The sequence below is a fragment of the Juglans microcarpa x Juglans regia genome, chromosome 4D (assembly GCF_004785595.1).
Source record: "Juglans microcarpa x Juglans regia isolate MS1-56 chromosome 4D, Jm3101_v1.0, whole genome shotgun sequence".
NCBI classification, from domain to species: domain Eukaryota; kingdom Viridiplantae; phylum Streptophyta; class Magnoliopsida; order Fagales; family Juglandaceae; genus Juglans; species Juglans microcarpa x Juglans regia.
This window is the reverse complement of record NC_054600.1, coordinates 5789426-5813070: the sequence shown is the minus strand read 5'-3', so window position 1 is coordinate 5813070 and position 23645 is coordinate 5789426. Positions and strand designations below refer to the sequence as shown.

Genomic DNA, 23645 nt, shown 5'->3' with positions numbered 1-23645 from the left:
TACTACAAACACGAAAGAACTATAAAATTAAATCTTGAAATTGAATTAGTTTGGTGAAATTCGTTAAATTTAATTTATAATAATATAATTTCACTATTTAGAATATCACATCCAGTTTAGTTTACTTTTATTAATCCCTTTAAAAGTATTGAGTGTCATCCTACGATTGTAGTCTTTTTTCTTTACCCAAAAAGCAAATTCAGCTACAGACGTGTTTGTATATATACTTAGAGATTCTCCAACACCCATTGATCTTTTCGCTAAATCTAATACTAGTATATATTGTGTAGTACTATAAACACCATGGTCTTGCACTTCATGCAAAAGAAATGGACAGCACGACGATTGACAGCATCGACATTAGCAAACAATGAACTCATGAGACTACTGATCAATATCCTAACATATAAAAATGAAATATAAACTTGAATTTCAGAACCAAACACCCTCTCTTTTTGACAAAGTTTACAACGTTGATTCGCAATCACAAAAGAACAATAAACAAAGATATACCTAATGAGTTTTACATCATCTGTGACGTTTTCCCTAGCTACTTTCAGAAAGCATTGAGGTCTATCTCTTTGTGCTGTTCATCTAGAGCTAGCTAGCTAGCTAGGGCAAAGCACTATATTGTTGCAAGTCACCCCACGCTTGAGCCCCATTCCAGCTATTCGCGTTACCTTGGCCGGCGTTGCCTGCACTGTTGGTCGGAGTAGCGGTCACTGGGCAACAAGAGTTCCCAAAATACCGCTCGGTCGCTATCTGATGGCCCGTACTTGTACATTCTTTTATTGAATTACCAACGCTGCAATCCTCTGATTTGGAAATCTCCAGATTCTGAAATACAATGGGTTGCGGTTTCTGCGTATGGCTTTCAAGAGGAACCGAAGAAACGCTGTTGTCTTTTTGAATTTCTCCACCAAATAGCGTGGCCAGCCTCCGCTGCTGAAGCTTCCAGTGCAAGTCCTGGTTGATGGTACTCTGAGATTCGATAGAAGATGCAAGACCGCTGTGGATGTTCATGGAGCTTAAGTTCTGAACTGCAGCACTAAAAGGACCCCCACCACTTGTCGAAGAAAGCGGATAATTAAATCTCATTAGAGAATTGTAGCTTCCAGAGGGATCAAGGGTAAAGTAAGGACTAGTCACACTTCCAGAAGCCGCAACATAAGTACCCAAAACGTCTCCAAACGAAGAAAACTGGTTGTAGATACCTGTTGTTGGAGGGTGAAGCCTGGGGAATGAGAAGCCACCAAGTTGGAAATCCATAGCCGGGGATAGACCACGGAGAAAATTCAACGTCCCACTGATCTCTGAAGATGACAGTGAGTCTTTGGAGTCCCCGGAGAACCTCAAAGATGACTGCACCTTCTTGTTTTTCCGGCAACCCCCACCGATGGGAACGTTGCGCAAAGCCCCACCTTTTGTCCAGTACCGTCTACAATTCTTGCAGAAATGCCTTGGCTGCGTGAGGCTGTAGTTATTGTAGTAGCAGAATTTGGTGTTAGGCGAGTCGCATCGTGGGCAGTTTAGGCTCTGCTCTTCTGTTTTTGAGGACGCAGTTTTGCGGTTGCCTGAGCCTTGGCCGTCATCTTTCGTGACCTGCTTTGCTGGAATATTATCCGGCGACATCATTGCTAGAGCGAGATGTGGGGAGCAAATTAGATATGGGTGTTTTGGGGGTTGTTCAGTTTCCTTTCACAGAGGCAAAGATACTATTCAATGGTTTCATGCAGTGGGGTGAGAAATGGAGGGGGAGATGTTGATGGATGGGAGCTTGTGATCTTCATCAAAGAGAGTGGATTGGGATTTAAAAAAAAAATAAAACAAACACACATATAGACATACATATAAATATATATATATATATATATATATATATATTATATATCAGGAAGGTTAGAGGCTATCTGGTGGAATAATAGATAGAGAGAGAGAGAGATCTGAAACTGAACTGGCAGAATGAGAGATCCACAACTACAAGCTGAAAACGATTGGATAGAAACAATTGCTAGCTGATCATCATGGTAATGACGAGACATCGATGCTGGTCGTTAATGAATAATCATTATGAAATTTCATTTACTGTACTGAAAGCAGAAAACTGGATTAGACTTTTGTTAGCTTTTACTTCAATTTACACTACAGTACGTAAATAACCAGATTCGACCTTGTCCTTAAATTGGGCAGTGTTCGTAGTATTGTTTAGAAAATCAGTGTATTAAATCTCACGTGAAATCTGCATATTGCTATGAGCATTTAAAAAAAAAAATCATTTTAAATTAATTAAACGATTAATAACTATATATTCACTTATAATTTGCTACCAACGCAAAATAATTTATCTAACATCTACGCAACAGTGTTCGCGAAACCTATATATGGTCTCGTCACCATATTTTATTATAAGAAAACTACTTATTTGCCATCAGTTATTTTCAATGAAATAATTATTTTTAGTTAAAATAAGTATATTTTTATCGCAAAAAAATGTCACAAATATCTATTTTTTTTGTAGCATGTACGTTTTGTTTAAAATACCACGTAATTAAAGACTTTCAATCTCTCTGACAAACCTATTTAGCACGAATGTCTCTTTGATCATGTTTTAACACTTTAAATTGAGTCAATTGACTTAGAAATTTTCTTGCTGGGGATTCTTATAGCGTAAAATCTCAAGAAATACTTACTACAAAAACTAAACTAAAGGTCCAAAACTAACAATTTCGTATCCTAAACTACCAATTACAAGTGAACTAATCTTATTAAAAAAATGTCCAAATGTGTCTCTCACATGATTAAAAGAAATTTATATATGAAAGTTTAAAAGGTTGAAAGGAAAATTCCACCAACTCGGTTTAAGAAATTAAAATGTGCACATGAAAAAATCTAATCATTAATTAAAATTGTCTTTTAATGATTTTGCAATACAATAGTGAGATTGCAAAAAAAAAAAAAAAAAAAAAAAAAAAAAACTCACTTGTATAACAATAATAATGTATAAAGTCTTAAGATGTTTAAGTCTCGCATATTCCCTTTTAAAAAAAATAAGGTTCATTATTAAAAAAATAATTTTTTATGTGAATCATAGATTTATTCACTTTTTCTTTTTTAAATGAGTGTACAAGACTTATACACTCTAAAATTGTAAATATCATTTCTCTTATAACAATCATTTTCTAGCTTCCTTGAGTAATTCGAGCTCAAATCATATTACTAGTATCATTGTTCTTTATCATTTGTATTCATGCACTATGTAATTTGTTGAAAAGAGATGTTTGTCTGGACTTAACACTTCCTCTTTTTATATCTTTTTTATTAATGAAATATTTACTCATTAATAAGAATTATGTTACAAAAGTTTAAGGTTCCGTTTAGATACAAAAATGGTTTCATTTAATCTCATTATTATGAGTTTTTAAATTTTTACATAAAATATAATAAACAATTAAATATATTCAAATATCAAAACAATAAGAATATTAAAAAAATAATATTTTAATAATATTTTATTTAATTTTTAATTTTTAATTTTTATTTAAAATTATCTCATCTCATTTTACTATTTAAATATAGTTTTAACGAGTCAAAAACGAGAATTTAGACTATATAAAGGATGGAAAGATTGAATCAATTTTTACTCATCAAATCTATATATATATATAAAAAAGTATTAAATTTACTTATATGTCTTTATATGCTTTGTCATTTACGATGCTCCCCATTCGTCAAATGAAACATCACTATCAGAAAATTGCGTCCGATATTTCTTACTCAAAATATCAAAAGAGTGATTGCGAAAATAATTACTGCAATCACAAAAAAACAGATGGAAGATGATTTATTGTTCTCTCTCACTCACTGTCCTTCTCTCTGTCTGAAGAAGCAGCTAGCCCTCTCTGCTACTGTCTGTACGGCTGCCATAGCTCTTCGGTCTCGATAAAACCACCACTCTCCTGCTGCTGCTTCTTTTTTGTACCGGTCCTCCGGAGCTTCCCCCGAGGGTACTGCATCCTCTCCTTCATTTCCCCCTGCAAATATCTCTGAGGGCTTGTTCTCACGTCACTTTCATTGTTAGTTTTTTTACTTTTTTTTTAAACACGAATGCCAAAGTTTGATATTGGAGAAGAGAAGTTGATATATATATATATATATATATATAGCTATTCTGCAGTGCAGAGGCAGTACGTACGATCCCCGTGCAGTAACAGTACAATGGGTAGATGAGGGTAATGCAGGTTTGTTTGGAACATTTGCTCCCACCAAGCCTCTCTAGCTACCTCATTTTCAAGCCTTTTTTTTTTTTTTTTTTTCGTTTTTTTTTTTTTTTTTTTCTTTTTTTTTTTGATTGATTTCTGATTAATCTATACATTGCCATCCGTAACAGTCATTGTCATGATTCTAACGAATTTGGCTGATATTTTATCAGCAGTAGTAAAAAAAATATAAAAAATAATAATAAAATATTAAATAATAATAAAAAATATATAAAAAATAATAAATAATAATCGGGCCAAACTAACCTAATTAAATATACTAAAGACATTCAACAAAAATATAATTATTTTAAAATAAATATCTTTATACATTATTTTATAGTTACATTGTCAATGGTAACAAGAAAAACTATTATTTATTTATTTATTTTTTCAAAATATAATTTATAGATTTTATGATAAATATAGTGTTACACACCAATTTTGTAAATGACATATTTTTTTTATTTAAGAAAAACATAGAATGGGGGTAATCGAAGGTAGTTTCTCTACGTGAATGTAACCATAGTAGCATCATACTTATTGTAAACCAGACAAAAGAAGCCTATAAAAGCATTTGCATTTAGTGCTGCAAAGCATGTTTTTTTCTATATTTTGCGGGAAAGTTTAGGGTTTTCACCCCAAACTCTCCTCCAGCTGAATTTTTAAAATGAGGATGAATTATTCAGATGCTACAACGGTTTCCTATATTTGGGAATTCACTGTACATCCCAATTATGATTTCGTACTTTCCCTGTTGTTAGTCCCGCGTCTCCTTTTCTTCGACCGTTAGCTGCCCTCATCGTTTTTGCCCCTCCCTCGCATCGCAAACACTATCGACAGTAGCCTTTCCATCGAAAATCAATGTAAGTCCTCATCCCCTCTCAGTTTCCTCCGTGGCTGGATTCTTCCTTTCTCCCTCGCACATACTGATCTGTTCGACTTCCTCTATGGATGAACTAAGTGAGAATGAGGATCCTCCATGGCGGGCCACCGAGCTTCTCTATCACATTCATTTTTGAGCTCCTTCATGGTTGGACTCCGTCCTTCTCTCTCGCACAAATCCAACACTGAAATTGCTTACCCATCCGTATGCTTTGCAGTGAATTTGTTCTTGCTTGTGCTTTTTTTGAATTTTTCTTGAAATTTACATACATGTACTCAAAGATTGGAATTCGCTATGCAATGATTTGGGGCTATTTGGTGCACTGAATTGCTTGCTCAAAAAAGAAAAAAAAATCCTAGCTTTTAACAAGCCTCTGTTGTTGGATTGGGACTTGCTATTGTTGTAATTTTGGTGACTTGGTGCACTAATTTGTTCTTGCTTGTATTGTTTTTGGATTTTTCTTGTAATTTACATACATGTGCTCAGAGATTGGGATTTACTATGCACTGATTTGGGGCTATTTGGTGCACTAAATTGCTTGCTTAAAAAAAAAAAAAGCCTCTACTATTCAATTGGGATATGCTATTGCTGTGATTTTGGTGATTTGGTGCACTGATTTGTTCTTGTTTGTGTTGTTTTCAGATTTTCTTGCAATTTACATACACGTACTCAGAGATTGGGATTTGTTATGCACTGATTTGGAGCTATTTGGTGCATTGAATTGCTTGTTCGAAAAAAACTCTAACTCTTTACAAGTCTCTATGCTGTTGGATTGAGATTTGCTATTGTTGTGATTTTGGTGATTTGGTGCACTGTTTTATTCTTGCTTGTGCTGCTTTCAAATTTTTCTTGCAATTTTCATACATGTGCTCAGAGATTAGGATTTGCTATGCATTGATTTGGGGCTATTTGGTGCACTAATCTGTGAATTGCTTACTCGAAAAAAAACCCTAGCTTTTTACAAGCCTGTGCTGTTGGATTGAAATTTGCTATTGCTGTGATTTTGTCTATTTGGTGCACTGATTTGTTCTTGCTTGTGTTGTTTTCAAATTTTTTGAGGAATTTACAAACCTGTGCTGTTGGTTTGGGATTTGCTATTCTATGATTTTGTCTATTTGGTGCACTGATCTGTTCTTGCTTGTGTTGTTTTTGGATTTTTCTTGCAATTTACAAGCTTGTGCTCAGAGATTGGGATTTGCTTTTCCTGTGATAATGTCTTTTTGGTGGATTGATCTGTTCTTGCTTTCTCAAAAAAAAAAAACCTAGCTTTTTACAAATACTCCCATCAGTGAATTAATCTATCAATGAATTAATATGTGAGTTTGATTTTTAAATAAAACTGATAAAAAATCAGTTCGTAGCTTTCTTTGTTCTTTCTTATTTGTTAGTACTAAGTCAAAACCCTAGCTTTTTTCAAGAATGGAGTTTTTGTGCACTAATCTAGTTGGGTTTTCAGTGCTCTGTTTCACTAAAATTGGTTTTGAGGGTGCTGTTTTTGTACTGTTTGTGCTATCGCTTTTTTTTTTTTTTTTTTTTTTTTTTTTTTTTTTTGCATTTGTAGTGTTATTGCTAAAATTGTTTTTGTATGTTAGTGCTATTCCACGGTGCTGTTTTTGCATTGCTGGTGTGTTGTTTTTGCACTAAAACTAGTATTCAAGGGTGCTGTTTTTGCATATAAATTAGTATTGGTTTGCTGTTTTTGCACTGAAATTGCAACTGAAGGTGCTATTTTTGTACTATTTGTGCTATTGTTGTGTTATTTTTACATGTGTAGTGCTATTTTCAAAACTATTTTTGCACTGAATTTGCTATTTCACTAATAAGAAAGTTGGCAGCCAGTCTAGTGAGCATGTTTTATAATTTAATTCCCCAAAAAGCATGTTTTATGCTGATTTTAATGTTCATTTTCAGCTTTATCTTCTTTCATTCTGAATTCCACCTCTGTTGGGTTCTTTGCAGCGTTTGGTACTGATCAATAATTATTTCTTGAGGGAATTGTAAGGCTGTAATGATGGTTGTAATTTTTATTTGGGAGGGGGTTAATTTATAACACTACAAGAAATGTGTCCAATTCCGGCAAGACCAATCGCCTAAAAAAGGTGCAATTTCAGACGCAATTGCTAATTTGCGTCTACTTTAGCCTGCCCCCAGGTCGCCGCAATTTCCCTGTCTTAATTGAGAAGTTGCAGCGAGAAACCAAAACAAGCCGCAACAACCACATACTTTGCGTCAACTTTTCTCGCTGCAATTATCATAATTACCAACCGCAAGAAGTTTGTATCCCGTTCAAGTCCCCGCTGCAAATTGTCATAATTTTGCAGCGGTTTAGTCTTGCCACAAATGCTATTAAGATTTGCATAAGCAATTCCCGGCATATTTGTCTTGGTCGCAAATATTCTTTTGCCACGCTATAGATCGCCGGTGATACTTTTTAGCCGCGACAAATTTCTGAAGGGAAAAACATGCAAGTTAGACGCAAATAGTTATTTGGCACGACATAATGTCGCCACAATTAAGAAAAATAATTTCGAAAATCTTATTCCGACGATCGTTATAATCGCCAGAAATACTTTGTTCCGACAGTTTTAATGCCAGAAAAAGGTCTTTTCTGGCGACGTATATATCCGAGAAATGTGTTGTTTTTTTTTTTACTATTTTTTTTTGTTCTTTTATTTTTATTTTTTAAATTTACCGCACAGAGTGTAGCCAATATTGGCAATTTGTAGTAGTGAAAATGTATTTTCTACCTGCACTAGTGCTTAGCATTATCTGTCAATTTATTGTAACCCAATTATGCTAAGATGGTTTAAATACTAATTCATCCATCATATTTGCTACTTAAAAAAATCACTTAGTTGAAAAACACAAAAGCAATATAATTGGGATATCAAAATCTAGTTAGTGCATAGAACAAAAGAAAGAAGTGGCTAACTTCATCCATTCATGAAGAACATACAGGGAGTACAAGCGCATGTTTGGTTAATCATACAACCTAATTTCACAGCCGTTCATGACAAACCCAATGATCACAGTAGCCACAATGTCATTGTTTATACATAACTAAAGATGCAACAATCTGTCCAGTACTTAATTAGTAATGCTCATCCATCTATCTTGATCAATTACCTAGGAACTAGTGGAACAAATATATATGAACCTCAAAAGCTTATCTCAACTTCCAAAATCACCCACTTTTTCTCGAGGAGCACTCCTTTTCCCGTCCTTTTACAGTCTTGCATGTCTTTTAATTTCTACCAAACGTGTAAAATATCCCTGCATCTACAAAATACAAACAAAGAATATTTAAAGTACATCAGACGTACAACCTCTTTCAATAATGTCTTCACTACCACATTAGTAAAAATACATTTACACCAACATGGCCATACATGCTCAACCATCCGTAGCCATGACATACATTGATGCTGAACATGATCCATGGAAGTGACCAAAGTAAACCAGCAAGCACAATAAGAAATAAAATAAAATATCCAAAACTATTAGTTCAAAATCAACATCAAACTACGTTTTTACAGCACTCCACCAAACACATTCATGTTTTAAGGAATTCCATATGCCATCAATGTAAAACCATATTCTAAAATACACAAATCAGAATTCCAGGCCAAACTACAGAATTAAATAAATAATTTACTAGCTTTGACATGATCTACTACAAACACTCATGGATATATATCAACATTCCCAAACCAGCCAGTGTAGAGACTTTAATCTCTATATCATATAGAAGGTTATCATATGCATGAAAACTAGCAGCCAAGATTTAACCTAAAAATCACAGCAATTTGTTTTTGGTATTGAGTTGGTTCAATAAGTTCCAACACTCATCTAATATATATATATATATATATATATATATATATATATATATATATATTCGATTGAAAACTAGGAAGTACTGACACCCAACTACTAATTACATCAATTACACTCATGCCTAAACACATTAAGACTCACCTTGATAGTTAACAATGGGTGCTTTCTTTATCCATTTTCAGGATGATTGAAGTAACAGGATCAACTAAAGGGATTTCCTATATTCTTTCTAAAAAGGGATGAGAAATACTTCCCACAGTGGCCACCAATAAACATTCTAGATGCTATAAGGCCTAACGTTTGCAGGTTCCCCACCACTTACTCGCTACAATATCTGGATTAAGAAGTTATGCCACCATGAGAAAAAGGGATATGATACCTGCAAGTAATTCGCAACCCAATCAGTTAGATGCTCTACCCAATATTGTATTTCCAGAACATTCCCCCAATATTGAACCACCATATCACAGGTGTGATATCTACATTAATTAAACTTGGCCTAAATATTGTAAAAAACATGCCCAGTTGAAAGAAAAGTTACCTATATAGAGCATACCATCTTTGACTTATAACATTGCCATTGCACATCAACTATCTTTGAAGTTATATAGCTTCAACTTGACAGTTTTCCCAAAAGTTGCACCTAGCCCCACAAAAATCACATATCAACAAAAGGTTAGACAATTGTGGAAGGTTTGTCATCGCCCTGATCACTTTTTGATGCCAAAATATTCAAAAAATGGGATCTTGTGGTTCTTGACAAGAGGTTGTGCAGCTCCTTGCGTCTCTCTATGAGACTCTCCTTGAGACTGCCTTTCAGACATTAATGTAGTCATCAACTTATCATATTCGTGTTGCCACTCCAAGAGTACCCTTACGTCCCCCCTTAGTTCATCTAATTGACTCTTGTAATATTGAGCATCTTTCTCATGCCTTGCTGCATTTCCTGATGTCTTGCTGCAGCTGCTGTGAGTTCTCTAATAACTTCATCATTACAGTCTCTAGATGAGTCGAGAATAACCATCTCTCCTAACCCCCTCGCATACCCTGACTTGTGGCCCAGAACCTCTTTGAAAATTGTTGCTGCAGCCTCTTTAGTGCGCTTCTCAAGCTCTAGCTTAGCCAATTTTCTGGCCATCTCATTCTAGATAGAAAGAAAGGCAGCGAGAGATTATTGACATCAGTAAAGAGCTAAATGAATCCATCCTAGATGAAGATACATTTCAATACTAGATGAAGTGGTATTGAGAATCTCTTCAATACATTTCAATGTTATAAAAATGCCACTCACGTAATTCTCTTCTGTCAAGGGGTAACAAATTTTCCATTTTTCTTTGACCACCGCACGTCTTTAAAGAAATCAACTAAATGACTATCAGTATCAGACTGCAAATAAATTGGAAAAACTTCTGAGTAAGCAAACCAGAAATTACACCAAAAAAAAATTAAACATTTATGTATGTAATAAGTATCTACCAACCAAAGGGAATTTAGATTTACCCTTAGTTCCATTAGGCGCACAAATGAGGTTCTTCCAGCAGTATGATTCAATTTTTGCTTCTCCCTATTACATTTATTCCGCTCTGATAGCCTCTGAAACTCATATTAGAAGAACCCATAACTAGATTTTCCATCATGTGTAGGAATTAGAGGCAATCATGACAATAAAACCATTGTGACCAGCACGTGAAATAACATCAATTGAAGAAGCATGCCAAACAATGTAACACTCTCCTTACCTTAAACTCCTCACTTGACCATCTCCCACATAACTTCACCCAAACATCCGCGTTCACCCACGATGGCCTATTCGCTAGTGCTTCTTCGGCATTCGCGAATGTCTTGTAAATTTTATGCAGCTCATACCGTATTGCATTTAATCTCTTCGGAAATGTCTTCATTACCGTTAGTCGATGATTTTTCTTTGTCCAATCTAGGATGAAATCAGCCTAAACATGTCCAAGAAACCATTATATTCAATAAAGTAGACACACTAACTTAACATTTTATCATGGTGGGAGATTATTGGAAACCCAATCTCTAGAGTTCAATTGTGTAAAATTTCAGATGATACCTGAACACAAGCTACCAGTTCATCCTTCTCATTGGTTGGTACGTCGTGCCAAGTAGCGTGACTAAGGTCGCTATGGTGCTTTAGTATCCAAACAACCCTTGTTGTATACAACATAGTGTTCTCACAACAAGGGGCTGTCTCCCCATCCTTTATTTTCAAAGATATTTTTCCATATTTTCGGATTTTATCAAATTCTGTGCACTTTGATGGTCTGCGCACACGTTTCCGCATAGGCACTTCTGAACACATAGGAATAACAAATATCACTTTATCATTAACAATAACATCTATTAAGTTCACAATACATATAATTTAAAACACCCTACTATCTATATTAATTAAACATGACATGGCCTACGTATTTTACCAATATCATTTCTGCTAATTGGAGAATGGAGCCCGACATCAGGAAATTCTGTCATTGGCACAACATCTGGTTGCTTGGTTGAGTCATCCGAGCCACCTAACATATCGTCTCTAAGGTTGAATGTAGAAATTGGCATTGTGTTTCTAGGTTCTGTTCTGCATGACGATCTATCTTGACCACATGATCTTCCACCTCGGGGTCTACCTCTGCCTCTTTTAGTTAAATTCATATCCTGCATACTTGAATTGATGTTAGGTATGAGGACAAAATTTACACTTGTGACATTTCTAAAATGACAAAGGTTTTTTACAGCACATAAGAAAACAAGATTATGCAGCTTTGGAGTATCAAAGGCAAACAATTCACTTCTCAGTCCTATTCTACTTCATTGCATTGTTTTGCAATGTGTCGTGGATGTTGAAGCATACCCAGCAGCCCTCTGTTTGGGCTCTAAAACGTACCCAAAATTTGTCTACCTCAATGCTTATAATCCTCTACTATCCCTTGTACTTCATCACTGGGCTATATGTAGGAAAACCATCTAGTGACTAACATGCAAGAGCACGTGACCATTTTAGCAATTTACCCGAAAGCAAAATGAATAAAGGCTAAGGTTATCCATGAATATTAAATAACTTCTTTATACAGGACTGAGAGAGAAGAGGGAAGTGTACTTTAAGATTGCTTCAAGGGAAACCCAATGTGGGTTTGCATGGCTCTGATTACAAGTTTAAGGTTTATACTTTTATAGTCATGCCTTGCTGCTTCAACCCAGAAAACAGTTATTTTCATGAAGGTTTATACTTTTAGAGTAAATACTTAACCAAACAAGCAACCAAACACAAATCATATTACAACCAAGTCGAGCACCTATATAGGACCGAAAATGCATGGCAAGAAACCAAAATAAAACAAGCACCTGATGCGGGAACACGGGGCAACTTCTAAGCATTGTAAACCCCTCATGAAGAATGGAGTTTCAGACTTAGATTTTGGCAAAATGGGAGGAAAACAGAAGGGGACGAGCTAGTGACGTTTTGTCACCATGGGGTTGGAAGTGAAGAGATTGGAAGATTGGAAGAAGGGGACCCTACCTTGCCCTGTTCGTATAGAAGTGACGAGATTAGAGGTACATGATTCATGCTGATGCATGATGTATGCAGATAGGGAAGTGACTCCTTTGCCCTTCAATTTCCTCAACTTGGCGCGTACTAGATTTCATCATCGCGCGCACTACATTTCAGCTCCTGCCAATGAGAAGTCACTCTTTTATTTCCTTTCTAAGTGTAGCTTCCTGAAATTAATAAGAAGTTAAATTTACACTTGTCACTCATAGACTTTTTCAATATATATTATAGGATAAATGAAACAGTGTAGCTCACTGAGTTTGTGATTTATTTTCATTTTTTAAAAATGTTTACAAAGTTTTTAAAAAATGTTTGAATAAAAAGGGAAAAATTAGATTAAACAAAAAGAAAATTACACTATCGGTAGATTTTTCTATAAATTTCTTCTGTTGGAGTAGCACCACTCATATATTAGAATATTGAATACTCCGTCATTGGACGGGTTTATTATTTTCATACCTAGCGTATATATTTATTAATGAACCATAGAGTGCTCTGAAACCATACTAGATGAAGTCAATATATTTAATATGTTAAGTTATTGAATTTCATTTACACATCAAGGTCTATACCAACTTCAATCACCATTATGTTTGTGATTGAACTGTTTGCATAAGTTGATGACGGCAATAATTAAAATTGATGTTTGGATGTTTGGTTGAGGAAATAGAATCGTAAAAAAAAATTAAAAAAAAAAAATTGAATATCGTGTTCATGCAAATGGTCTACTTATAACACAAATCAAGAGAGCTATAGCATCGTCTTCTCTAGTTATTATACACTCAACAACATATGAGGTAAAATACATTTCTTGGAGATGATTATATTACCAATTTATAATCCTCTAATAAAAAAAAGTTCTTAATAGCATCTATTAATTATTAGTGAACCATAGATTGCTCTGAAACCATACTAGATGAAGTCAATATATTTAATACGTTAAGTAATTGAATTTCATTTATACATCAAGGTCTATATAATACCAACTTCAATCACCATTATCTTTGTGATTGAATTGTTTGCATAAGTCGATGATGGCAATAATTAAAATTCATGTTTGGATGTTTGGTTGAGGAAATAGAATCATTCAAATGTAATAAAACAAAACAAAACAAAAAAAAAAATTGAATATCGTGTTCTTGCAAATGGTCTACTTATAACACAAATCAAGCGAGCTATAGCATCGTCTTCTCTAGTTATTGTACAATCAACAACATATGAAGTAAAATACATTTCTTGGGAATGATTATATTACCAAATTATAATTCTCTAATAGAGAGAAGTTCTTAATAGCATCTATTAATTATTAGTTGAAGTATTCCTTGGTTTGATTCTTCAATTCAATCTCTAGATGAAGATTTGTTGGATGTTGTTTATAGAATGTTGGTTCCTACAATCATAACCAAGGAATATGATAAAACTACAAAACACCAATAGACTGTTTCACCATTTATATTAACAACACCTCCATCATTCAACATAGATTTTTTGGTGACAAGAGAGTCAACACTAACACCTGTGATTATCATCCCCAAGATTTGTACAGAATTTTGTGGATAACGGGGCAAGCAATTCAATATTTGACCTTATTAGACCAAATGTCATCAATCTTCATAAAATTTAATCATTTCAGAAAATATTACAATCATTAAACCAGGATCACTTCACGTAGTACAAACTTCTTCATTACAGTCATTTAATCATTTCAAAAAATATTACAGTCACAAGTCATCCATCATCATTAATTTTACAATACAAAAAAACGTTCAGCAGGATCACTGCATGTAGTACTGGACTTTGACTACATTAGCTACTTCAGACCTCTTCAATCATCTCCTCCAGTAGCTAACTACTTCAGACATTAGCTACTTCATCTCCTTCAACATTAGCTACTTCAAACTTCTTCATGCCTTTCAGCTCATCCAGGTCAGACGCAATAACAGAGGACAACAAACATATATAGTGTTCATCCAGCTCATCCAAGTTTCTTCCCCACACCTATTTAAAAATTTGTAGTGTTTCGAGGACAACAAAATTCAAATGGTTATTAGAAAACCCATACAGAAAAATAGAAATTGAAATAATGTTGGTATTGAAAATCTATACTAGATGAAGTAGCGAGTGAGGGCAATATTTTCCCCTGGAAGATCATGCATTTTTTGTGCATGTTGCCCTCTGTACAAAATATTTAAACCATACTAGTACATATATGACAACCCATAAAAAAAATTATTGCAAATTCCAACACCTTTTGAAGATCATACTTACCAATATATTTAATAAGTGCAAACTAAAGGGACTCTCTGATATGCTGCTAATCCTGCAACCAGAATTTCAATATAATAATTAACACAATATGCACATGTAGCAAGTGTATATAACTCAGAATATTTCAGTTATTACCTCATTCGAGTTTGTTTCATCATCAGTGAAGAGATCTTCACCTGTGCTGCCAAGAGAGTTGGAACTATCATCTGAACATATCTCCTCTTCATCATCATTGATAAAAGGTATTTCTTGGCTGCTACGATGCGCGTGGGCAATTAGTGAGGACGCATCCAAATGTGTGGGGTCTACATCAATCATGTGCAATGGACTCACTAGTCCATCATCATCGACTTGGACCGGTATATAAGCATCTCCGTCATTGTCCTCTTGGTAAACATCAACATCGCTGGAATCAGATTCATCGTCTTTTATTAATGGGTTCGATGAAACGTCATAAACATTTCTGTTTGTCACCTTCTGCACCGCATACCAACTACTACCCAAGCCTATATTTTGTAGGTAAAACACATGTGAAGCTTGGCATGCCAAAACAAAAGGCTCGTCCTTGTACCATGATCTCGACATATTAACACTCATAAGATGCTCACCCACACGTATCCCTCGTATGGGATTAGCAATGTCAAACCATTGGCACTCAAATAAGTAGACATGACGCCATCCCATATACTGTAATGCCAAAATGTCTTTTATAATACCATAAAACTCGACACTTTCTGATTGGTGTTCACCACTAACCAAAACACCAGAATTTTGAGTGCGATGGAGTTCTTCACGGTTTCTCGTATGAAATCTTATGCCATTCATGATGCAAGCAGAGTATGACACAACCCAAGGTTCAGGACCACACGCTAGTGCATATAAATCTTCAGACACTTCACTGGGATTATTCTTACGCAGATCTTGGATCTACGCAAGTGGAAAGAGGGAGAAGCATTAAGGTTTGCAAAAAACCAATAAGTGTAAAACTCTGATGGGAACAAGTGTATTGTTGTATGTACATACTTTGGACTTGAACCAAGTTGGGATTCAGCTACATGGCAACGATCGACGTTATTTGTGTGGACTTCCCTCACTTTGTTGTAGTGCTCACTATAAAGTACTTAGAATGTGTGAGAATATAGCAAAACAGTAAAAAAAAATCGTAAAATGTTAGAAGAATCATAATTTAAACACCTACACAGCAGCATTATCATATATATTTACTTGAGGTATTCTTTAATTTATGGGCTGTTATTAAACACATACCACTTAGCTGTCTTGAAAAGGTTATCTTCTAGTTGATGACGTGTTGCCATACCCATGGGTCGCACCTTTTGTTGGAACACATATAGTCCATCTTGTACATTAGTCCCTCCACCATCAACATTTCTTTCTTGTGGATTGAATCTGGTCTCAACTTCATGGAGGTATATGGAGCAAAAATTCAAGCATTCAACATGGATATAGGCTTCTGCCATTGAACCTTCTGGGTGCGCCTTATTCTTAACATACCTCTTGAATTTACCAAGGTACATCTCAAAAGGATACATCCACCTATATTGTACCAGCCAGCAAGCATGGCCTCAAGTGGCAAATGGTAGGCTAAGTAGACCATTACATAGAAAAACCTGGGCGGGAATACCATCTCAAGTTTGCACAGAATTAGGGTGATATCAGCTTGAAGTCGCTCCAAGACATCAAGCTTACATGTTCTAGTGCACAATTTATTAAAAAATGTGCTGAGCTCAGTAAGTGCCAATCTAACATCGTGTCGTAAGTATTTTGTAATAGCTACAGGAAGTAGTCTTTGCATGAATATATGACAATCTTGAGATTTCATTCCCGAAATCTTGCAATCAGGAAGGCTAACACATCTAGATATATTAAAAGCAAAGCCATCGAGAAATTTCACATCATTCAACCACTTGCAGAAGCTTAACCTCTCAGTTCCATGCAAAGTAAAACAAGCAGGTGGCATGGTAAGCTTATCTCCATCATGTCTAAGTTGTAACTCCTTCCATATCTTTAGGTTGGAAAGGTCACGACTTGTATTAGGATGATCTTTGGTTTTTCCTTGAATGGTCATCAAAGTTCCTAAGATATTATCACATATGTTCTTCTCAATGTGCATCACATCAAGATTATGTCTAATCTTTAGAGTGGACCAATACGGCAATTGAAAGAAGATACTTCTTTTTGTCCAATTTAGCTCCTCAGTGGTACGCTTTCTTTTCTTGGTAGCTTTACCAAACGTTTCATTTGGAATATTCTGTAGTTGATTGAGTATCTCTTTTCTCGACAATGGTGTAGGTCCGAACCGATGGTCTTCATTCCCATTAAAAAGACTTTTTTTCTTTCTCCAAATATGGGCTAGTGGCAAGAATCGACGATGACCCATATAACAATGCTTTTGACTATATGTCAACCACATAAAATCAGTTTGTTGATTGCATGATGGACATGCCATTTTTCCTTTAGTGCTCCATCCGGAGAGGTTTCCATATGCGGAAAAATCGTTGATTGTCCATAATAAAGCTACATGCAATCGGAATGTAAGGCCTACCACTACATCATATGTATATACACCATTTTCCCATAGATCCACGAGATCATCAATTAGCGGTTGTAGATACACATCGATTTCATTTCCAGGTGATCTTGGTCCAGGAATAAGAAGTGAAGTGATGAAGAATGGATCTTTCATACAACACCACGAGGGCAAGTTGTAAGGGACAAGTATCATTGGCCAGATGCTATAAGGTTTACTCAAATTGTTAAAAGGGTTGAAACAATCGCTAGCTAACCCAAGCCTGACATTTCAAGCATCTTCGGCAAACCAATCATGCTCTTTATCAAATGTCTTCCACTCCTCAGAGTCGGCAGGATGTCTTAGAATACCGTCTTCATTGACGCGCTTTTCTCTATGCCATCTCATATCTACTGCTGTTTTTTTGTGATATAAACAATCGTTGTAACCTTGGCTTCAATGGGAAATATCGTAGAACCTTTTGAGGAATTCGTTTTTCTTACTTCGGTCGTCTATCCAACGTGAGACCTTACATTTGGGGCACTCATCTTTATCTTCATTTTCCTTCCAAAATATTATGCAGTCATTCTGACAAGCATGTATTTTGGTGTAATTAAAGCCTAGGCCCCGCTCCAAGTTTCGCGACTCCTGATATGAGTTGGGTAAGAGAGCATTGGGAAAACCTGACTTTAGCAGTTGAAGAAGCATATCGAAGGACTTCACACTCCAACCCCCTATTGTTTTTATGTGCAACAACTTGACAGTAAAAGAAAGCTTTGAATACTTCTTACAACTTTCATAAAGAGGACGACGAGCATCCTCCAAAAGTTGCTCAAATGACAAGGTTGACTGAGTGTCGACCGATGTAGAGGAGTTAACGTTGAATGAGTCGGTTGAATGAAGATCAAAATGTGAACCAGCCCGGATGTCATCTAACATGACATCAATATCATCAATGAATTCATCACCATGTTCGGCATCGTGCCTATCGTCATCATCACTAGATAATAAAGCTTCCTCTTCGCCATGAAATATCCATGTTGTGTAGTTTGGATCAATGCCTGTAATGAACAAATATCTTTCTACCTCGGTTATGGGTAGGAAGAAATTATTTGAGCAGCCTTTACATGGACAACGTACTTGGTCATGGCTGACTACATGGGCTTGCGCCAAAGAGATAAATTCTGAAACTCCTTTCGCATATTCGCTTGATCTAAATCTATCGGTGATATGCATCCAACTTTTGTCCATCTACGAAAGAAATGGACATTTTTAAGACCATTCAATTGTCTTAAAAACATATCATCAACCATTCTACATATTAGACCTTCATTATAAGTAATAATTGAAAACCACAAGTTTTTTATAATTTTGTGTACCTAAAAGTGTATGGATGTAAAAGGTGGTGAAATCAGGGTTAATTACCAGTATATCAGCTTCAAGACCCAATAAAGAAAAGTTTAGTGGGGCCCATAGTCACATTAAGATGTGGACAATAAAATAGAAAAGATAATGTTTAGACGTCATTTGAAACACCACATATAAGACTTATCCACGACCACAATTTAGGACTTCCAATAATAAACCCGAGGAACCAAGTTAGTTGCTTAGGTTGAGTACGTAGTTGGCAAGAATAATCTAAGTGTTCTAGCTAAAGCATAGCATGATATTCTGCTGAAAATACTAAAATGCTCAACTCTAACCTGAATAATGGATTTGCACTCAAAGAATTGAATAAGCAGAGAACAATTGGAATTTCTATTAATCCACCAAACCAAAATACAAATTGTATACATGCTTTACTAGCTTATATTGCAACAAGAATTACTAATAGAATTGCATCCGTATTAAGGGCAATTCTTCCACACCAACTTCAAAGACATGAATCTATGCATTAAAGGACACCATTAGATGTCATTAGCAGTGATTTATATTTTTGCAAGTGCATAAACCATGATACACTAGTTTATAACAACATCCACTCAGCTTAATCATGCACGGAGGTTTATGATATAGGTCAAACTCTACCAGAAATTATCTACCAAGATTTGTAATAAACTCTATTCACCTCACCATTCATTGGAATAATGAAGTTTTAAAACATACAAAACAACCATTAGTTGAAGAAAAATTCACTTATTAAGGTAATGAATTACTTAGATTTCTTTCTAAGATAAATATCCAGGATTTCAAAACTCTTTACAATCATATAAACCATGATTGTAAGGAGTGCTACTCATCACGACCAAAGGAGCATAGCCAAAGAAAGAAGATAACCAAACCTGGATAGCAATTGCAGCATAAAAAACTTAAACACTAATTCATTTAAATGAATTAATCAATATTGGTGTGGCTTGACAAAATAATGAATACTTTGTACTCAGAGTTCAAAACCCCCCCAAATAGGTTATCATGGCAGTATAGAACTCTTACTACATAAGTAAAATATTTAAATGGAATGGGAAGACAAATCTCAAAAAAGAAATTAGATCCGTAGTAAGGAGTAATTTAATTTGATGGGGTACAAAAATCACAGTTTTACTAGCTAGTGTTGCCAATATGTATTCCTGCATTGGCATATCACAACATATATGACTATTTATTTATTTTCAACAAATGATTCATTCATATGAACTACAATACATATGAATAAATTTCTCGTCTAAGCTATACTTGAGATCAAAACTAGTGTGTGAACAAGTGCTAATTATTTTGCACTTTCATGTGCAATCGCAAAAAAAGAGAGACAATATCTCTTTATTGTGTGTGGACAGGACATGCAACATCTATAAGACTTCTCCATGTGGAGAATAACTTATCAATTACCGTGTGGACAATAACACAACAAAGTACACAATAATAGAATCAGCTTTGGGTTTATAAGACTTATCAATGTCCACAATTAATTATATCTACCTATATATTAACCATTCTAATTTTGAATGCAGAAAGAGGGGAAAGTTAAAAACAACACAGGAAGTAGCTGCTGGATTGAAGGAGAAACTTATTAAAAGACCCCAATAATATCTCTGTAGGGATTAGGAGACTCAAATTGCTATCCCATAAATTTTGCAAAAGGATGACTATATGGAATTTATTAGCTTTTTAGCCAATTCAGCCACTAGAATTTGCCTGGCATGATAACAATATATCAAACTATATCTATATGGAATTTATTGATAAGATGGAATTTGCCTTGTTGATTATACTAAACTAAATCAAGATGCAATTTATTGATAAGAAACAAAGAAAAAAGATTGAAGTAGAGATCTTCTTACTGAAATAGAGATCGAGTAAATTAAGGAGGTGTCGCGCACTAATTGGCAGGAGCAGTTGCAAGGACAAGGTGGCGCCGCCTAATGACCGAGGAGAGAGAGAGAGTTTTCTAGAGCAGAGTTACAGCGATCAAAGAGTGAGCGTGAGAGGGAGAGAGAGACTCGGACAGATTGATAAATAAAAAGAGAGAGACACTTACTTTAACCTGCGAGGAGGCAACGACGTCGCAGTAGGCTGATCGTGTTTTTCAGGGCGAGAGGAAAATTTCATAGACGTGAGAGAGAGAGAGAGAGTACTATTGGGGTTGGGGTAAATTGCGGATAAAAAGGAATGTAATGTGGTTGGGGTTTCTTCCATCGATTTGGGTTTCCAAAATTCTTTAGCCGCAACTTTTGATCGCCACAAAAGCTCCAGCAATAAAGAAATGGCAATTGTGGCATATTTGTTTGCGACTATGAATTGTAGTCGCAATAAGGTAGTTTTTGCCACCGTTTGCCACATCGCCAGAGACAATAAAAAGGAACAGGAAAACACTACAATTTGCGTCCAAAATACAGCCGCTGGAAATAACAATGGCTGCAAAAAACAACATTTCTTGTAGTGAAGTGTTGTGACGCCCCGACTCCCACGTATAGAGACGCGAGAATCGTGACATCGGGATGATGACAACATGGGTCACGCATCCCAACGAAATGTACCCAAGTGTGTGCAACATGCAAAAGTGCATAACAAAAATCGCAGCGGATAATATAATAAGTCAACTAAGTACCAGAAATTTAAATACAGGTATCCAAAATAATTTATCTTTAAAAAAAATTATACAGTCATCCCAAATATATTACAAAAGGTAAATACATAAAAGACTAGGATAATAAATATCGATGCACGAGAGCAGTCCCAGATCGCTCTCCAAATGGAGCCAAAGCTTAAGACTCATCATCCTCATCTGCATCAAAATCTGCGATACCATAAAACGGTACCGCAGGTAAGTAATAATCCAAACAACCCTCGAGATAAAAACGCATTAAAGCAACCAACTAACAAATCCCAAAACCTCATTTTTTCCCTGAAAACAAGTACTTTTCCAACACACGCTAAAAATCCCATTTTTAGCCAAAACATATAATCCAACATTTTTCCAAAAAATGATTTACACAAAACCCAACAATTTATTGGACACTGTAGGCGGGAATCACAGGCGGGACTATACCACCATCCCTGCTTACCACCATCCCTACCGCGTGCACCGTAGGCGAGAATCACAGGCGGGACACAACCACCATCCCTGCTTACTACCATCCCTATCGAGTGCACCGTAGGTGGGAATCACAGGCGGGACTCTACCACCGTCCCTGCTTACCACCATCCCTACAGTCTCTTTTCCTTTTTCTCAAACCAGTCAATCCAGTCGTTTCAAACACACCCAAAAATCATTTCTCACATGAAAATCCAGTTTTCAAATAAACACATGAACATGTATGCAATCATGCGAAAACCCAGTTTTCAGTTACAAACATAAACATGCGTGCAAATGCAGTGAACAAGACACGACACCAATATCCAACAAATGTCAACACAATCCAATCACAAACCAAACATACAATCAACTCCGTCCGCAATCCATCCGACCCCCGAACTCCTTGAACTCAGTCCGGCATAACCAACCAGTTCACAGTTAAAATGAGTTAGTGCAAAAATACATTTAAATCACGAAAGTTCTTTGAGAAAATACTTACAGCGCTATAAAGCAATTTTTGAAGGATCACGAAGCTGCAAGAAGTGGAAAAACAGCTACAGAGCAGTGCAAAATACACTGTGGCCGTGGGTCACAGATACCCACTTTCAAACGGAGGCAAACGAAGACCCAAGATTGATAGGGTAGTGCCTAGGGAGATCGGTGAAGCTAGTGGTGGTGGTGGTTTGCCGTGAGTGACGGCGCAAATGGTGGTTTTAGGCCGAAAATGCCGAAATCGGAGATGGGCTTGGTTGTGCTTCACCGGTGACGGATCGGAGGTGGGGTTGGGTCCAATAGGTTGCCAAGAGGTCGAGGATGAAGTGGTGTGAAGATGGTGGCCGGAGGTGGCGCGACGACGGCGCTGGAGCGAAAGTGGCGCCGCGGCTTGAAGAGCTGGTGGTGGTTAACGGCGGCGCGGATGGATGTGAGGTTGGTGGGGTGAGGTCGCCGGCCGGTGGGGAGCACAATGGGGTGGGCGGTGTCGCTCACGGTGGCGCGACGGCGGCGCGACGGCGGCGGACTAGGTGAGGAACGATTGCAGGAGAGAGAGAGAGAGAGAGAGAGAGAGAGATGTCGCGCGCGGGAGATGGCCGAAGGAGAAATAAGGGGGAAAAGAAAAGAAAGGGAAAAGAAAATGAGGAAAGAAAAATAGAAGGAAAAGAAATGAGGTCCAATCCTCATAATTTGGGTCACAAAAATGATCCAACGGAGACGATTTTGAAACCATAAGTTCAATAAAATAATTCAAACGCAATGGTAAAGTCATATTGAAATAATTAAATCACACAGTAATTAATTTAAATATTAAAAGCAATTTAAATGCATAACAATAAATAAATATTAGGAAAGCACATAAAAATAATATTCACCAAATTAAAATCATAGAAATAAACTCACTAAAAAAAATCCAACCAATTTTAAAATAAGAGGATAAATTTTTGAACAATAAAAAATAATCCTTCAGTAAAAATACACTAAAATATTGGGTGTTACAAGTGTTAATGGGGCCCGATCGATATGGCAGGATAATCCTAACCTGTATGACCATCTTGCATTTTGTGATAGTTTTCACAAAAGGCAACTAGGGTTAAGGTACTTTTGCTGCCATTCGAGGTTGGCCTCCTGGCTTACTCATGCTGTAAATAGAAAAAACCATTCTGAACCCCATGGAACACACATTCGATATGCGGCACTGGATGCGAATGCTCTTATTTAGTACGATGATTTTTGTTGATTTTGCATACTGTTTGGATTTGCTTTGGTTCTTTGTCTAATTTTGCAAATTAAATTTA

At 36.0% G+C, this 23645-nt stretch overlaps 2 protein-coding genes and 1 long non-coding RNA gene across 5 annotated transcripts; all 3 read right to left on the bottom strand.

Annotated features, from left to right (window-relative positions):
• Nucleotides 1–341: 341 nt before the first annotated feature.
• On the bottom strand, nucleotides 342–1891 carry LOC121259192 (dof zinc finger protein DOF5.7-like). Its single transcript, XM_041160697.1, has one exon. It carries the CDS (start codon nucleotides 1633–1635, stop codon nucleotides 613–615), a length of 1023 nt encoding a protein of 340 aa, XP_041016631.1. The 5' UTR covers nucleotides 1636–1891; the 3' UTR covers nucleotides 342–612.
• A 12204-nt stretch (nucleotides 1892–14095) lies between these two features.
• LOC121260836 lies at nucleotides 14096–21010 on the bottom strand. Its single transcript, XR_005939795.1, has 2 exons — nucleotides 20818–21010; nucleotides 14096–14534 (listed from the first exon to the last, which is right to left on the bottom strand). It is a non-coding gene; the product is annotated as an uncharacterized LOC121260836 (long non-coding RNA).
• Nucleotides 14137–19395, bottom strand: LOC121260835. 3 transcript variants are annotated; one of them, XR_005939794.1, is made up of 5 exons: nucleotides 16040–18768; nucleotides 15839–15925; nucleotides 14951–15742; nucleotides 14816–14867; nucleotides 14137–14545 (listed from the first exon to the last, which is right to left on the bottom strand). XR_005939794.1 is itself a non-coding variant. In XM_041162876.1 (3 exons), exons 1-2 carry the CDS (start codon nucleotides 15638–15640, stop codon nucleotides 14862–14864), a joined length of 696 nt encoding a protein of 231 aa, XP_041018810.1. In that variant the 5' UTR covers nucleotides 15641–19395; the 3' UTR covers nucleotides 14137–14545; nucleotides 14816–14861. The 3 variants fall into 3 exon arrangements, 1 of the variants encoding a protein (XP_041018810.1); XR_005939793.1 differs by having other exon boundaries at nucleotides 15839–18768; XM_041162876.1 differs by having other exon boundaries at nucleotides 14951–19395.
• Nucleotides 21011–23645: the final 2635 nt, after the last annotated feature.